Source organism: Argopecten irradians, chromosome 1 (assembly GCF_041381155.1).
Source record: "Argopecten irradians isolate NY chromosome 1, Ai_NY, whole genome shotgun sequence".
Lineage (NCBI taxonomy): Eukaryota > Metazoa > Mollusca > Bivalvia > Pectinida > Pectinidae > Argopecten > Argopecten irradians.
In genome coordinates, this window is record NC_091134.1 from 25,599,227 (window position 1) to 25,616,376 (window position 17,150).

General features: G+C 31.2%; 1 protein-coding gene across 9 annotated transcripts in view; it reads left to right on the forward strand.

The window, feature by feature from the left end:
- The window catches only part of LOC138321897 (myosin heavy chain, skeletal muscle-like), a 52,742-nt gene that overhangs the window by 5,016 nt on the left and 30,576 nt on the right, over positions 1 to 17,150 (forward strand). For 8 of the 9 annotated variants that reach the window (XM_069265917.1, XM_069265950.1, XM_069265958.1 and 5 more), the window contains exons 2-9: positions 1,940 to 2,065; positions 2,658 to 2,850; positions 3,282 to 3,643; positions 7,233 to 7,299; positions 11,417 to 11,592; positions 11,738 to 11,857; positions 12,706 to 12,819; positions 16,273 to 16,665. In XM_069265917.1, the coding sequence (XP_069122018.1) occupies positions 1,940 to 2,065; positions 2,658 to 2,850; positions 3,282 to 3,643; positions 7,233 to 7,299; positions 11,417 to 11,592; positions 11,738 to 11,857; positions 12,706 to 12,819; positions 16,273 to 16,665 (1,551 nt within the window). Of the gene's footprint in view, positions 1 to 1,939; positions 2,066 to 2,657; positions 2,851 to 3,281; positions 3,644 to 5,624; positions 6,534 to 7,232; positions 7,300 to 11,416; positions 11,593 to 11,737; positions 11,858 to 12,705; positions 12,820 to 16,272; positions 16,666 to 17,150 lie in introns of those variants that run through there. The other variant, XM_069265983.1, reaches the window with a different exon arrangement.

A 17,150-nucleotide genomic window follows, 5' to 3' on the forward strand; every position in this document is an offset into this window, starting at 1 on the left:
GAATATATTACCTGGTTTTGTTTGGAAATTGATTGGTGTTACTGCATGCTTCACACTTAGCAGTGAAAAAATCTGTCAACGTTTCCATATTTATAATTACCCATAACTATTCTTGTTGGGCTATTATAGTATTGCGGACAACATTAATTTTTATCATTGCTTTTCATCAATCAACTTGGTGTGTTTAGAAAAAAAAGTGGTGAACAAGCTCAGATTTTACAAGAAACACTAGCTTTGGCAATTTGGTATTTCTTTGCGAGAATTAAATGAGTGATGGATTTAAAATAAATCGTTGAACAAGCTGTCAGAACCTTACGTAGACAGTTATACCTTTGTGTATGTTAATCATTACACGCTGGAGTCAGACATTTACCTGACATAATAGAATGATCGGTAGTTTGTTTACTGATCTCAGAGAGATAAGCCAGTGTATTAGTACAACATTTTATGGGTGGTATTTCATTTTACTCTATTGCATTGCCTATACTTACTTCCATTTCAACCTAAAACAGTACTCAATGTGTGAGGTGGATTTGACTGGTAGCTTAAATACCAAACACTGTATACTGTGTATACATGTATCATGTTTAAAATCAGGCATATTTTCCAGAAAAGAGCAATGGATTTTGGTAAATTGTGAGTAAGACTTGTCTAAGGTCAAATCTATACAACAGTGCAAACCAGTCTTTTGCTCTGTTTCGTAAGAAATGCTTTGAACCACCATTATATGTGTTGTCAGCTTTGAATCTGCAAAATGAACCTAGATCTATCACATTACATGCCCATGATAAACAATTTGTCTGTTTACAATTACCCGCGGGTAACCAATACAGTGAATGTTATTTGTGTTCAGAGTAAAAGACAAGTTGCATGACCACTTCTACTTTAATATCCTTTTTCATATTTAATCATGATTTAAGAACCAGTTTCAGTGACAAAAGTAAATTTAAGTTAAATGCAAACTTTCTGTTTCACATTATGTAATTAAAAAAATAGATAAACAGGAGATAGATCTTTAAAACACTTAAATATTAAGAGGATCTGATTTTTCTGTAAGAAAATTAATGTTGCTGGTACTTTTTTCCCAAACTCATTTAACTAAATGCTTGGTGCATGATGATACAATTATACTAATAAATTTGGTTTATATTTCTTTTTAAAATGTGAACTGTACCTATAACTTTGGTATCAAAACTAATTTATGGGCTTAGTATAATAGTTGTTAGATATCGATGTACATATAGATATTGTACATGTATGTAGTATTGGACTATCTTAGCTTTTTCTATACATAGAATCCATCCAGGCAATATCAATATTTGGTTCACTTTAATTAATTATTCATACAGTATCTATCATGTATTATCGTGGCACATTAAGATAATGATTCAATTAATCATAATTAAAGGTCATTTCACTGATGCTAGACAGATAAGGGGATTCAGTAAATAGCCCTGCTGGTCTATTTTAGATGTGGAGTAACCATATCTGGCCTCTACCATTTATATATAGGGAGCACCTGCAGACTACATTTGGTGTAACATGTTAAGGATTTGAATCCAAAAAGCTTTTACTCTTATCATAATATTGATAAATCGTACATATAAATACCCGGTACACCATTTACTAAATTCAAATTTTACAATCTTGAACTTTGATGATGAGAAATGATAATCTAATACAAGATGACCAAGCTTAGTCTAATTTTCTTTGTCAGCTTAATATACTTTTAATTTATGAATGTTCTATCTGTTAACAATATATTACTAATTGATTCCTTTTAGAAAGAACCCATATAATGTTTTGAATGCATGTATATATAAACTATGTATAGTTTTACTCAATTTCTCAAAACTAATGAACTGAATTAACTACTGACTAAGGTGGGAAACATATCTAATACAAAGGGACTAAAATTCACATGTTTTGTACTTGACAGGAGTTGGAAAGTCCGGAGGATATCCGAAAGGAAATTGACCAAAAACTGGAAGAGGATGGGGTGTCACCGGACTGTTCAGATGAGGATAAACTTCTTCTGGTGTGGAAACTTTACCAGAACACGGAGGTATAATCTACATTTAACTAATAATCTAATTTCTGTAGGTTCTATGGGGCATCAGATCTACATATCGTACAAAAGGATAAAGCAGTCAAAATTTTAAGTATTGATCTGTATGATAATTCCAATGAAAATTGGTAACATGTAGCATTTTAGAGGTAGGAAAAAAATAAATCTCCTTTAAATGCATTATTTATATGCTTAAATGTATGTTGATGTTTAATTTTAGTTTAAAAATCTTGTCAAAAAATATCCAGATGTATGTTTAGCTTCACCACGTCTCAGGGAATCTTTAAAATAATGAAATTATCAAATAGGCTTTATGACTTACAAACTGGTCTGAAGCTATAACATTAAATACAAGGGGAGATAATTTGAACTTCGTATAATTTCAATTGTGCTTTCAGCTTAACAAAATTGTGATTTCAGGTTAATAACACACATGATCTGGTGACCATTCTACTGACTAATGTCTTTGTATATCAAAATAAAAGTTTAATCTACATTTATCTTCTGTGAAAGGGTTTCATTTTCCTTGAAATAAAGTATTCGTCCAAATTTATTGTTGTCATTTCAATTTTCTTCTGTTTGGTTACAGGCAACTTTACAAACGGCAATTGAAAATGAAGAGAAGCTTAAGCTTGCTCAGACAGCAGAAATGCAGGAAGTGGAAAACTATGTGGAACATATTCGTCATCTGTCAGATGAAAGAGAGGCTCTAATCCAAGAACTAGAAACTGAGAATGATCAATTAAAGGCAGACATTGCACAACTAAGGCATGATCAAAATGGTGGGTAAAAGATTGATACACATAATTGATTTGATTGATTTTTATTTTAAATCTCTAATACCATGAAACTGCTTCTAACCTAAAGGGTTGCTAAGGTTGGCTAAAAGCATCAGGACTACCAACAACATTAATTTGTATTTGTTTTGAAGTGTTTGATATTAATATCCATGTTTGATGCTATAAATGAATACTAGGTAATATAAAAGTTATGAACAATAGATTTCTTAGAGGTTTATAGAGATTTAACTTACATTCACATCAACAATGTATCCCAACTCCACAATATAACATTACACCACTTGTCATTAGATTGTATATAAATCAAAACTTATTAAAAACAACTCTGCATCAAACAAGTTTAACAACAAACTAATCCTTTATGCTTATCATATGGTTTTGTTTACATGATTTTGCTTTATTTTTCTAAATAGTGGAAGCTGTGCAGAATGAAACAGCTGAAATGTTGATCCAACAAGGTCTGGATGATATTGCGATGGTTTCCACCAGTGAACAGATTGCATTCCTTCTTGTTGAGCGTGCCCGACTTTTAGATGAGTTGGAAGCTGAGCAGAGTAGAACATTATCTCCCATGGAAGCCATAACGGATGGGGAAGTACCTGCAGAGGATGTTTTAAAACGGACTCTTGAAACGGAAAGAAATGAACATGAGGAGGAACTAATCCAAGCAAGGGAGAGTATCCGTTCACTGAAAACAAACTATGAGGAAGAAATTAATGGACTGATGGATGAAAATAATAAATTGGAGGATGAATTGATGCAGACAAAAGATAAGGTAAATCATGCATGTGTATAACTTGATATACATTTATGTATCTCTAATTTTGCCATTGTCAATTAAAATATGCTTTAAGTTTGATTCGCAATTAACTTCTTCATTTTTCTATCATATCCATTGGCATTTCAACAAATAAATTGTAAGTCTGACATCCAACTGATTTGTATATCTGTACCATTTTATGAGATCAATGTGACCTAATTAAGCTAAGTATCTCTTTTTCTAGGTTAATGTGTTGTAGCCTTACCTAGGAGCTTCCTATCTTTATAATTTTGACACCTCAAATACGTAAATGTGTATAAGCTGTATATGTACAATTGTATTTGTGTACATGTATCAGGTTCCTCAAACAATTAATACATTCAAAATAGGAACTAATACATGATTATTTTTATTCTGATTTTAATTGAAGGTTTCAATAAGTTCATACTGTATGTATGTCATCTATAAATCTGTATCATATATTGTTCTTGTTTAACCTTTATCTTATGAATGAAATATTTCTATGGGGTCCAATATACATACAATACTATACAATTGATTTTGAATTGAATTATGAAAACAATACATTAAATGATCCCAACTCACAGATGCTATCGACTGGTTATCTGTTTATCACATGATTAAGGATTTTCCTACACAGTATTACTTCTACCCCAACAAATTCAATCGTCCTGGGATTATGTAATGAATCAGATATAAGTGTATTTAAAGACAATCAAATAAAGTAAATGAAAAACTTGTTACTGCTTATTATTTTATTCAACAGTTGAAGGCCCATAAAATTTCCAATCGTGTTTTAATTAATTATGCAACATGCATAATATTTGAATATGATATAGCTAGGTTGCTTTAATACACTATTTAAATCAAACATACTAGCTAGGCATTAAAGATAGAAGGGTATTGTTTAGTTTGCGCATTGAGATGCAGAAAACCATGTATTGAATGTCTTGTGATATAAATAGGTGCCCAAACAGCAGACTCCAATCTTTGTAAACTCAACTGTTTTACCCCTGAATACACATTTAAACTCTTCTAATTAAAAGGGTGGAAGACTTGATTATGAAATTCCAGGGGTGAATGAGTTATCTAAAAATAGACTCATGTTTGTTTCAATAAATTGGGGCAAGATATATAAGCATCTATGTTCCTCCTTATCCCTGAATCCTCATAGTTTAAATTAATCTTTAGAAGGGGCATAGCCAAGCACCTGAAGGGGAAGGTGTATTTATTATTACAAATACGTTATTTGTTAAAGTGTAATTGATCTGAAAATTTAAAATACTGGTAACATTTCAGAGTTACAGGTATCATATTGAAGCAATTGCAATTTTGATAATGATCGGTTGTATACATTTTGTATTTTAAATGTTATTTCAACAGAAAAGATTGGTGTAGTTTTTACTGCTAGAGGTGTTCACTCTGTGTTAGAGAGACATTTACATTATAATGTCATCAATTTAATTTTTCAACAATATTATGATTATCATTTCAAAATTTGACAATGTTCATATCTGAATACTAGTGAGATTAGATTTGGCTTTCAAACCAACACAATAGTCTTTAAATGTAATTTATACCCCAGTACATATACCATACATGGGTAAAATCCAAATATTTCTTGAAGAATTTTAGACTATTTTAAAACCATCATTGGATATGTTCACACGAACAAAGAGTAATTTGAAACACATTACTTTAATTGTTGTAGACGAACGCTACTTAGCCATTTAATTGTACTTAATTACTATCCTGGAGGCTAAGCGTGTTTGAAATATGATGAATTATTGATAAAGGACTTTCAGGCGTAATCGTGGTGTTTATCATACAGATCAAAGTTACACTGAAATATTTCATGCTAAATCTTCTGGCCAGGTAGTTTGTCAGGTGGTAGGCGATCTTGAGGCAGCCACATACAAAGATAATGAGGATTTTTGTGATAAAATTTTCTATTGCTTTCAGTTCAATAATTTATTAGCCTTTAGGTTTTGCTGCACGGCATGGGAGAGTTCAATAACGACACACAGGTGTTGATTGAATATCATGGTTTCATCTTGTCATGAATTCTATGTCTTTTGTTGGATTAACAATGTATACTGATATATCAGTGTCGTATATGTGGAACAGCTGACAAAAGTTTTGTTTTTCTGAAAGCACCATTTTATGCATCATCTGGCTCACTTTTCGGATATGGCAAAAGAAATGTATAGCATTATTACAGTTCATTGTGTTCATTAAGTTTATAATATCTGATCAAAATAGCATCTAAATATGAACAGTTAATGAAGATTAAATGAACATCTTCAGATATCTGCAATTCTACAGCTTTCTTATGGAATGGTAAATTAACACAATCATCAACATTCGATTGGAATGAAGTGATCCTTCTTGGAAATCAAATCTTAAACAGTTTGGCATAGATTACCAAATCATATCTATGCGGTCAGCATATTAAACTGTCTTCGAGTTCAAGACATCTGTTTATGAGTCCAAGCTCAGTGTTGATCAGTAGCTGTTTAAGCCTATTGGATTTTTTGTACTGATAATGGAGAGGAAGCGTGTTTACAGAGCCATTATAATCAGCAATTCAGTCAGGGAAAATCGATGGAAATAATTGTTTGTATCTCTGTGATTGGGAGTATAACCTTGTAAGGTTGTAGTCGTTGACAAACCAATATAACTTATTGGATACAAGGTGTAGTTTAATTCTATGTAAACTACGCGGATATTGGTACACAACAGACTTCACAGCAACTGCTATTGATTTTAAAGTTTACTGTAAAACGAGGGTCAACATCACGGAATAGTCTCAAGTGTAGCTTCAAGTTGTAACTGTCGGGAGTAATTTATCTTCGTCGGAATCATGAGTTTTAAACGGAACAGGGTTTGTATTATCTTGTTTTGTTAATGCATCCTATTGTTTGCGGTATTGATTATCATTCAACAAAGAATACAATAGATATAGGTTTTGAAATTACTGTTTACTGAATGTTATTGGATTTCATTAGATGCAGGTTAAATGAAGCTCGGTTATGAATAAACTAGTACTACAAATGCATTTATTATTAGCAATACCATTATCCAAATGTTTAAATCTGACTGAGAGAAGATCTTTTGCAACTAATCATGTATGCAGTAAACAATGTTGAGAATGAGAATGAATTAGAACTAAACTCTGTAATGGAGCTGCTTACACTGAACATTAATTTTGTGGTAACTGAACACTACACAATGCCAGCTTGCTTTATTATATTTGTTTACATTATTGAAGCTTATTGTGCAGCATGTAAACTTGTAATGAGTGTCGAGGGACAGTCCATTTTTTTGACCAAAACAATACAAGTAATGATATGTATACACCTTATGTATAACTAAAACTGCCCTAATAACATTGCATTGGAAGCTTCCGTAAATTTACAGATTACAGTCATTGACCCTCATGCAACCTAATGACAACTTAGCTAGAAAAAAATGGTTTTAATAGTACGTGTTAAAAAAGCCAGCTATATATTTTAAACTAAGCTGTTTAATTGATAAAATGAACATACAAATGTATATCTATTTTGATCTGTTTTTTTTCCAGTTGGTGGACAGTGAGAAAGAAAATACAGTGCTAAAAGATGAGTTAAACCAGCTGAAGTCAGATTCAGGTAATTATAAATTATTCGTAGATAATATTGTTCTTTTACTTTGGTGATTAGTACACAGTACCTAGATCAAACTGTAATGCTAATGTGTTATAAACTTGACCTAACAAGATTTTAATTACATGCGTCATCTAATTATAATAAATGTGATAGTTTTAATCTTTTTAAGAACTACTAGATTAGTTACAAATTAATTATTCAATTGCTTGATTATTAAATGCCAAATTTAGCCCCAAAATGCCTTCTAGGACAAAAATTATATTCAAATGCATGCACTGTTATCTTCAAAATTATGAATGTCAGCAGTGAGGGTATATAAATATTGACGAGCCACTTCTTCCCAAAATTATACGGAAGTATATATATAATCAGAAGCTTTATAATATAGGCATTCAAACACAGACCTGAGTTTGTAATAAAACATTTGTAGAGGTTACCACAAATATCATAGGGCTGTTTAATGATGGGAGTATATGTAACTAACAGTAGAGGAGAAATTAATTGTAGAGGCCTGAAACTTAGGTTTGAACCGGGGACCTATGAACACAAGCCGGATGCTCTACCGATTGAGCTACCTGGTCACTGACCCAGTCCGATTCCACTACATTCCTCTCTCTTTTCTCCTATTAGTCTATACTCTTCACCCCAAAGAAACTTTACTCACAAGTTTGTATTTCGCCCTTTAAAGTTTACTTCTAATGCTTGAAACAGGAGTTGGCAAGCTTGCCAGTTTTGTATAAGGAGAGAAGAAAATAAAGTGGCAAGACCAGGGATTGGGTTTGAACCAAGGATCTCTGATCACCAGCTAGAGGCTCTACCGATAGAGCAAGCTGGTCATCGATGATCGACCCAGTCCAATTCAGCTACATGTACATTTACTACAAGCTTCCCTATTACTATATTTGTCCCCTCTAATACTATGGTTTGAGGTATAGCCATAAAGTGTTCTTATAGATCCAGATTTTACACATGGGTAAACATTCACCATTGATGATAGACAATTGTGTCTTTACATATGTTCTGCTATTTTACAACAATGGCAGTCTATTGTCCCTATTGTGGATAATCTCGGTCACAATAACACTACATCTACTACAAAGGTGCTTCATTGTAATTAGACACAGGTAAAACTACAGTGTGAAGTGTGTCGCCCTTACTTATACCGCGTAATCTTCAACGTAAATCTCCATGGACAGGCCGGGTCATGTCCACAGCTTAAATGACCAAAGATTTTTCTGTAAACCTAATGACTAATTTTGCACATAAATCACCAATTATTTGTATCAGTAAACCTAATGACTAATTTTGCACATAAATCACCAATTATTTGTATCAGTACATAAAAATATTCATTTGAATCAATTGAGTTTGATAATTAATTAAAAAAACCAGTTGAAATTAACTTTTTATTTCTTAAATAAAATATTTTACAGAATTATCATTAATACTAATAATTGTGAGAAAGCATCAAATAATTATGAATTATCTTGAATAAGAAGTATCATAAAACCATGGTCTAGCTAGCGGTATTCCATCTTTGACAGGGAGTTATGTCCCCTTGTTACAAATATTTTTTTCATTAATATCAAGTAATCACATGAATAAATAATATCTGTTTTAGTGGAGTATTTTTCAGGTGATCATTTCAGCCTAGAAGTTTAAACCCCCTCCCCCCAATTATTTCACCTGCATGTTTTAATTTAACACTTTATCCTTTAAATATCTGTCAATTTGATCAATATGTATGTACGGTATGTATGTATATGTACAATGATTTCACTGTAATGCTGTGTTTTTCATTTTTCACCTCATGTGTCATTTTCATCCTCCAAAATAAACCTTATCCAAAACTAACAAAAGAAATCTATATAAATTTACACATATACCAAATGACTTTCAATTTCTGTTCCTTGTTAAATCTTGATAATCATCAATTCCATAATCGCTGGAAAGTCATACTGCAGATTATATCCCTTCATGAATATGTATACTGATGAAAACTGAAACTGTTTTTGTTTGTATGTAACTGACATTTAATCATTGACATTTGTAAATGAACAACAAGCGTTATGCTCTCTCTAAAATCCCATATACAAAATGTATATTGGTATCAACCTTTCTGAATTATGGTTTGTATCTTGGTGATTATACTGAATATTCACATTCATTTGAAACTTCAACATTTCAAAAGGAAAAAAAATGTAAATCTGACACCTTCTTTTGTGCAAATTTTTAACCTTAAGGCATAAATCCTTACATTTTATTGATTCCTGTTTGTTTTTTATTGTAAGCTTGAAAATATAAGGTACATAGAATTAAATTTTACCTGTACAATAGGCTAAGTATTACGTGCCATACCTGTACAATCAAGGGTGTGATACGAGTTTGTGTGCATTTTTACCTAGACTCACTTGACGATCAATGTGAGGAAATAAGCAGTCCTTCAGACTTTGAAATATTGATTGAAATGTGCATAAAAGGTTTCAAGAGATTCCATTGTGAAGATTTTTGATTGGGTTTTGTATGCAGACTGTTTGGCCTTTCTCTGTGTGTAGTTTATTTCACAGGAACAGTATTTACCCTAAAGATTACCCTGACTTTGCCTAAGACTGAAATCCTGTGTAATAAAAAGAAACTTTTAAAATGTTTTAATCTCTATATCTTGGACATTAGCACATCCTTTTCAACAACAACTTTTATTAGATATATAATTTTTATCCAGGATTGTAAGCAGATCTAGAATTTTCATGATTCAAAATGTTATTGTAAATTGTATGTACAACACTTACACTACATATTCATATACATGCTGTATACCTATGATATGATATGGATAACAATTGATTTTTATCTGATGTTTCTTGATTTTTTTTTTCAAAATAAAACACAAAGTCATTTTTAAGGCCTTTACAGATGTTTTAAGTATTATGAATTTAGGGCTTAGACATTAATGTTGTGATGAATATGTATGCTAACACTGCTGTAAAATTCCAAATCAAAGTACAGTAAGATAAATGTCCATATTCATCATCCACATTTTGATATTTCTCAACAGGTCTGAGCAACAATCGGTACCATGATTATAGAAAAATCATATTTTGGTATATGGACATTTGTTTAATTTCACTGCTCATGCTGACATGCATGTATCAGTAATTATTTAATTAATAATTTAGCACCAAAGACAGTATATTAATTAAGCAAGCACTCATTTTTGCAGATCAACTGATTGACATATTTCAAGGTCTAATGCCAAGTACTTATTTCAATATTAAGTATGTGTGAAAGTTGTAGCGACTTTTCAGGTGGTACTGCAAATATTTGAAAGCTCCAGGTAAATGCTGTGTAAGTGTTCATATAGGTACACATTCTAAACTGGAGCTGACCTCCTGGTGCGGCAGGTTGTGAAATGCAAATATTGATATTCCATAGTTTGGATAAGTTGGGTATTTGGTTACATGGTCATATAGTAGTAAGGGGATTTATGGCATTGAACATATTGATTAGTACTGATTAAATAATGATATTAGCTATTGACCGCTTGCCATAATTATATACCCAATTTAATTTGAAAATTACTGTTATGCTATAATTTTTGCTATAATTATTTACTAAGTGATTCCAAAATCTAATTGGTGTCTTAAATAAGGAACTGTTAGATTAAATTGAATTATCATATATTGTTGCTTTAAATTTGAATTTTAGTCCACTACTTTGTAATAAGCAATTGTGATAAAGTTTCACTTAATTCCTTTATTTATGAAAATGATTTTGAAAAAGGAAATTTTTTTATCAACTCCTCTATTAATTTTGAAATTTTTTCTCAGTTTTACTCTTAAACAAAGACATTTAAACTGATCTTAATATATGATGTAAAAGTATTATTCATATTTAGTTTCCTATGTCAGCTTTTACACGTGCATTTTCATGATTTGTGTTGTTTGAACCTTAACAATTTTGAGAAATAATCTGTTGACTATTAGTTAAATGTCAAAATCATTTAAGATAAAAGTCATTTAGTTTAACTGTACATCAAAAATTCATCGAAGGAATATTGTTAACGATTGAGCTATTTGGAAATACAATGTAGTCATAATACGTTTTAATAATTTGATTGTAGATTCCCGAGCATCGACCCCTCGAGTTGGTGGTAGACCCCCAAGTCCTGGGCGCATGCCAAACGATGTGGCTCTTCGAAATATTATCCAGGAAAAAACCAAGCTTGAGGGAGAACTCCTTACACTCAAATCTCAAATCCGAACATTGGAAACAGCCAATGAGGAAACGTCGCAGAAGGTTTGTAAACTATAAAAAGATCCAATCTAGGAACAATTAAACATAGATGATATATGATGTGACTGATTATAAAAGTTAATAAAGAGAATGTATAAAACAGTATCACTAAAATAGGCGCTAACAAAAGTCCTTCTTTCTTGAACAGCTAAAGGAAGCTGAGGATGAGTTGGGGAAGACACAAAGTCTCTATCAGCAGTTACAGATGAAAAACCGAAGTCTGAAGTCTGAAATTGAGGAGGCGGAACAGCAGCTGGATGAAGCAGAGGTATTCATCAATCACCTGCTTTATTTATTTTGGTTTAAAGTCTTCATGAATGATTGCAAGAGAAATACGTTTTAAAGTTATCAATAAAGTGTCAAGGTTTCACAAACCCTGATGCATTTGTGAGTATACAGTACTTATACACACTGGAGTATTTTATATTTCTTTCACTTGTTCGACTTAAATTAAAGATATCTGAATTTCTGGTTCAACCTCATCAGGACTGTAGCATTAAAAATCACTATCCTATCTTAACTGTTAAATTCCAAACATGATGTCAGGAATGCAATATGATTTTGGGGATACTTAAAAAGACTTGACATGCTGAAAGGTATCAAAAATTAATGACGACTGCGCATTATTTTATCTAAATAAAAATGCGGCTTAGGCTAATATTGATAATATTTTCATGTTTATGTTTGAAATTTCATAAAAGGGTTTCTAATCTATAATATTGCTAAAGACAATAAGTTACTGCACAGTAAGAATGTGGATATACCAACATTGTAACAAAACTGGTCACGGATCAGAGAGTATGGGCGTTTTTCATCAAGCCTTGGTGAAAGTATGTCTGTAGTACTGTATCAGATTGTAATCCCATCAACAAATACTACAAACATGAACACTGTCACTCGATGATTTCTTTGCTTTATTGTTACATACACTGAAAATGTCATACAAAATATTATGGAGAAAGTCTCTTATTTTGTCACAAGAATACATACATATCTTAACCGTATTACTAACTTGAGATAGGATATTGATAGGAAATCCAGGTCTAGGTTTTAGCTTTCAGATGTGGGTAACTGTAATCAAGATAGGGAATAAAAATGTGTATATTTTTTTTGTAGAGCAATATTGATGAGCTATCAGTGGAGAGAGAAAAGATGAAAGAAAGTATGAATTCAACAGAAAATGAGATGAAAACATTGAGAGCTGAGCTTCAGGCTTCTGGCAGTTTAAAGGTAATATGACAGGACTCTGGTGATATCAATTATTTTGAAATTTTCTCATGACCTCTATTACACCTATCTACATTGTATAAGGATGATCTTACTAGTGTCACATTACTCCATACTGTATCTGTCCACAAGTATTTCTCCTGGGTTATAAATAAGCACCTTAGCTACAATTTCAAATATTTAAATCCTTGTCGGCTCTAACCGGTACAAATAAGATGTAAAAGATCTATGAGATCAAACATTCTTAAACATGTTTAATAAAAAAATAAGTCACTTGCTCACATTAGATATTCAGTGCATGTACAAAAAGAAGACATTGTCCACAAATAAGGCCATGTAAACAAAGAACCCAGATATTAGACTCTACATAATAAATAGTTACACTCAATTTTGAAATGTCTACTTTACAATATGTAAGACAATTGATTGGACCATTTACTTCTAATGCTGAGTATTTGATTAGGAAGAGAAAGTAAGTGAATTAAGAGCAAGATATTTTACATATATGTCTTTACCATATGATTTTAAATGAAGTAAATCATGTTTTAATGCTAAAAGACATTTAATTTAAGTGCTATTGAAAGGAATAAAAAAAATGAAACTTAATCTTTCTCCAGGAATTTCATATAAATCTGGATCCCTTGTGAGATAATCTATGAAATGAGATATTAAATATGACCTATGATAAGTTTTCATTTCATGGGAATCAAAATTCACATATATTGTTACTAATTTCTTATCATAATTTGCCATAATTACAGCTAGTACCATTATCTCCAGTTTTTATGGAATATAAATTTACCATGTTTATAATCTAACTTGGCATTGATACAAAATCCCAGGCATGTGATCTAAAGTATGATTCTAGTATAATTATGTGATGATTACTATAAAAAATGAATTCCTTTGGCTTACTAAAGTAATAACTTACTGACTGATTCCTGGGTAGTTTAAATTAACTTATTTACTCCAAGACACCCATTTGGACTCTATTTTAAAGAAGGACCAGTACCTATTCTATAGAAGGATCAGTTTATTGTGAATATGTAGGGGTAATTAAGTTAAATGTGGATTGAAATGCATTTACAATTCCATAAATCACAAATAATTATAATATGTAAGTTTCTTTACCATGATAATTATAACCTGAATCATTCCCTTAGCTAAAAACACATTCCTCTTTCTTGTTGAGGTATTGAAAATCATACATTGTTTGAAATAAATTATACATATTGTTTATTTCCATATCAGATTTTTAAGCTTACTATTAGGATTAAGAAAGAAAATTTAAGAAAATGTAAAGAAGCAAATGTAGCTAACGATGGCAATCAAACAATGATCTGGTATTGCACAAAACTTTACAGACTGGGGTAACTTTGGTGACTGGTCAATGTATATATATATATATATTTCAATTTTTCCTGTATCATTATTGTTTTACCTTTGATTTAGATATAGGAATGGGGATAGAATTTAGTTGAATTTTGCAGGAAGATATAGGAATGGGAATAGAATTTAGTTGAATTTTGCAGGAAGATATAGGAATGGGAATAGAATTTAGTTGAGTTTTGCAGGACCAGCAATTCTTTTAATGTAGATATCTATATATTTTATTGATTATTTTAACACAATATATATAATACCTTAAGTTATTGGTATATGTATTTGCTACTATCCTGACTTCAGTTTTATCATGTGAAGATATATTTTATCAATATATCTGTTTTGTTAAAATGGAACTCGACGTGACTGTTCAGTTATAAAGAAAACCAATAACACTGGTAAAGTTTCATTCATTGGACAATAGTTTAGCTTTACATTACAGAGCTATAGTGTCGTTTTGTGGACATCTGAAAGAGATTGAAAGCGTCAGGTTAAACCACAGATTATAGTATTATACTGTGACCTTTAATTTTTTTCTGCGACTTTGTGTTGTAGATTATTACTCCTAGTGTACTATATTTATGTATAAATACACCATATTTGTTGTCAGCCCTGGATAAGTTTCAATATTGTTGTTGATCTTACTTTTGAAAATTGAAATCAAGTTTCCAGGCCTTGTTATGACAGGTCCTAATTGTTTCCTTTACACCCCACAAAAGACACTAAACCTGTTTGAATTTGGTTAAACTTTACTCATTGTAGAAATAGAAATGTGGTGTTTTCACCTGTAAATAGCAACAAGAAGTGCATAAATATAAAAAGGAAAGAACTTTTTTATTGCAATTGCATATGGTGACCTTTAAAAGGGACATTTTGTCATTAACTTCGTTGATGCTAGAAATGTTTGTTTGAATCTGATAGGAAAATGTGGGAATCAGAAAAGAAGATTATTCCTAGTTTATTGATATGGATATAACTTGTATTTATTAACCTTCATGCATCTATTCAAACATGTACCAACCAACGTATTCCATGTTTCCTTTATATAATTTTAGTAGATAAATGATGATTTCAATTGATTGCTAAATTTTCCTTTTAATTGGGTACAAGTTATATACATTGTTGAATAAGATAGTATTTTATATTTGTAGGAGTGAATATCAGAATTGCACACTGTTTATTTACTGTGCAGAATTTTGTTGTCATAGTTTGATCGAACCATAAATAGGGATGCTGATTCTACTTGGTAAACATATCTATATCCCTACGACTATCTCAACTATTTCCCTCCTTCATTCGATCATTACATTCATCTACACAAAGAGATTTATGTTTTTTTGTTACAATGATGTTTTAAAAAATATCATAGTAAAAAAAACCTTATGTCATAGTTCATAGTAACAAAAACCTAATGTCATAGTAACAAAACCCTAATGTCATAGTAATAAAACCCTAATGTCATAGTAACAAAACCCTTATGTCATAGTAACAGAACTCTAATGTCATAGTAACAAAAACCTAATGTCATAGTAACAAAACCCTAATATCATAGTAACAAAACCCTAATGTCATAGTAACAGAACCCTAATGTCATAGTAACAGAACCCTAATGTCATAGTAACAGAACCCTAATGTCATAGTAACAAAACCCTAATGTCATAGTAACAGAACCCTAATGTCATAGTAACAGAACCCTAATGTCATAGTAACAGAACCCTAATGTCATAGTAACAAACCCCTAATGTCATAGTAACAGAACCCTTAAATGTTATAGTAACAAAACCCAATATATTAAGTATCTGCAAAAATATGTTGTATTTATTTTGAGATTGACATAACAAAATAAAAATGATAACTGACACACAAGTTAGAAAAATTGTGTGAATAAAAAATAATCATCAATGTGGTTGCTGATGCCTGTATATTGGCCATTGTTTTTTAGGGGCAGCAAAAACCAGAAACATACTATGTTGATATATTCAATTTCTTCTTTCACTTAAAGATAAAAATAGATTCAATGACCGTGAAATAGAGGAACATATATGTTGATTTTTGTAACTTGTATGTTTTCAGGAAATTGTGGATATTCTTACTTCTGAGAAAACCCAATTAACAGAAGAACTTGGGACATTAAAGAAAGAATTTGACGAAGTCTGTATTGAAAAAGAAGAACTAGCAGAAGAAAAGTTGATGATAAGTAAAAGTGAAATAGAGCTGACAAATCAACTACATACTTTAAAAATAGAACTTGGAAACACTGCCGATCAAAGTGAATTTCAAAAACAATCGGAGGAACTTTCACAGACTTTAGGATTACTAGATAGTGCAACTACAGAACTAGAAAGTTTAAAAAGTAATACAGACATTCTTACAAAAGAGAATAAGGAATTACTTAATCGACTTGAAGTGGCAAATGAGGAACTTGAGAATCTCAAACGAGAGGGTCAAGAAGTGGCAAAACAAGATGTAAGTGTATTTTTATTGATAGACATGTTGACAGATTTGTATGTGAAGTGATTTAGTATTGCAGTACAATTTAGAAATATAGCTTGCTTTGTTGTAATGGATTTATTCTTAAATCAACTTTTCCATTTAAAAGAATATGAATATTTAAGTATTTCTTGAAACAATGTTTCCTCATGCAGTTTCAAGTTTTGAAACCAAGTATAGATGGAAAGTTTTTTGGCAGAAGGGAGGTAACTCCCTGAAATCCATATTTGTGGTGTGTATTTGTGTTATGTTTATTTGTGTTCACAGCCAAACATAGTAAGTTTTGCTAGTCTTTATAACCCAAGAATTCTTCTAATAATCTACCAAAATGCCTGAGGGATTATTAACCAATATTTTGACTGTGGATTATGTCTCTCAATAAAATTAAAGAAAAGTAAGATAACAAAAAATGAAAAGGCGAATGAAATATTATGATGATGTTTATGTATTTAATTTGGAAA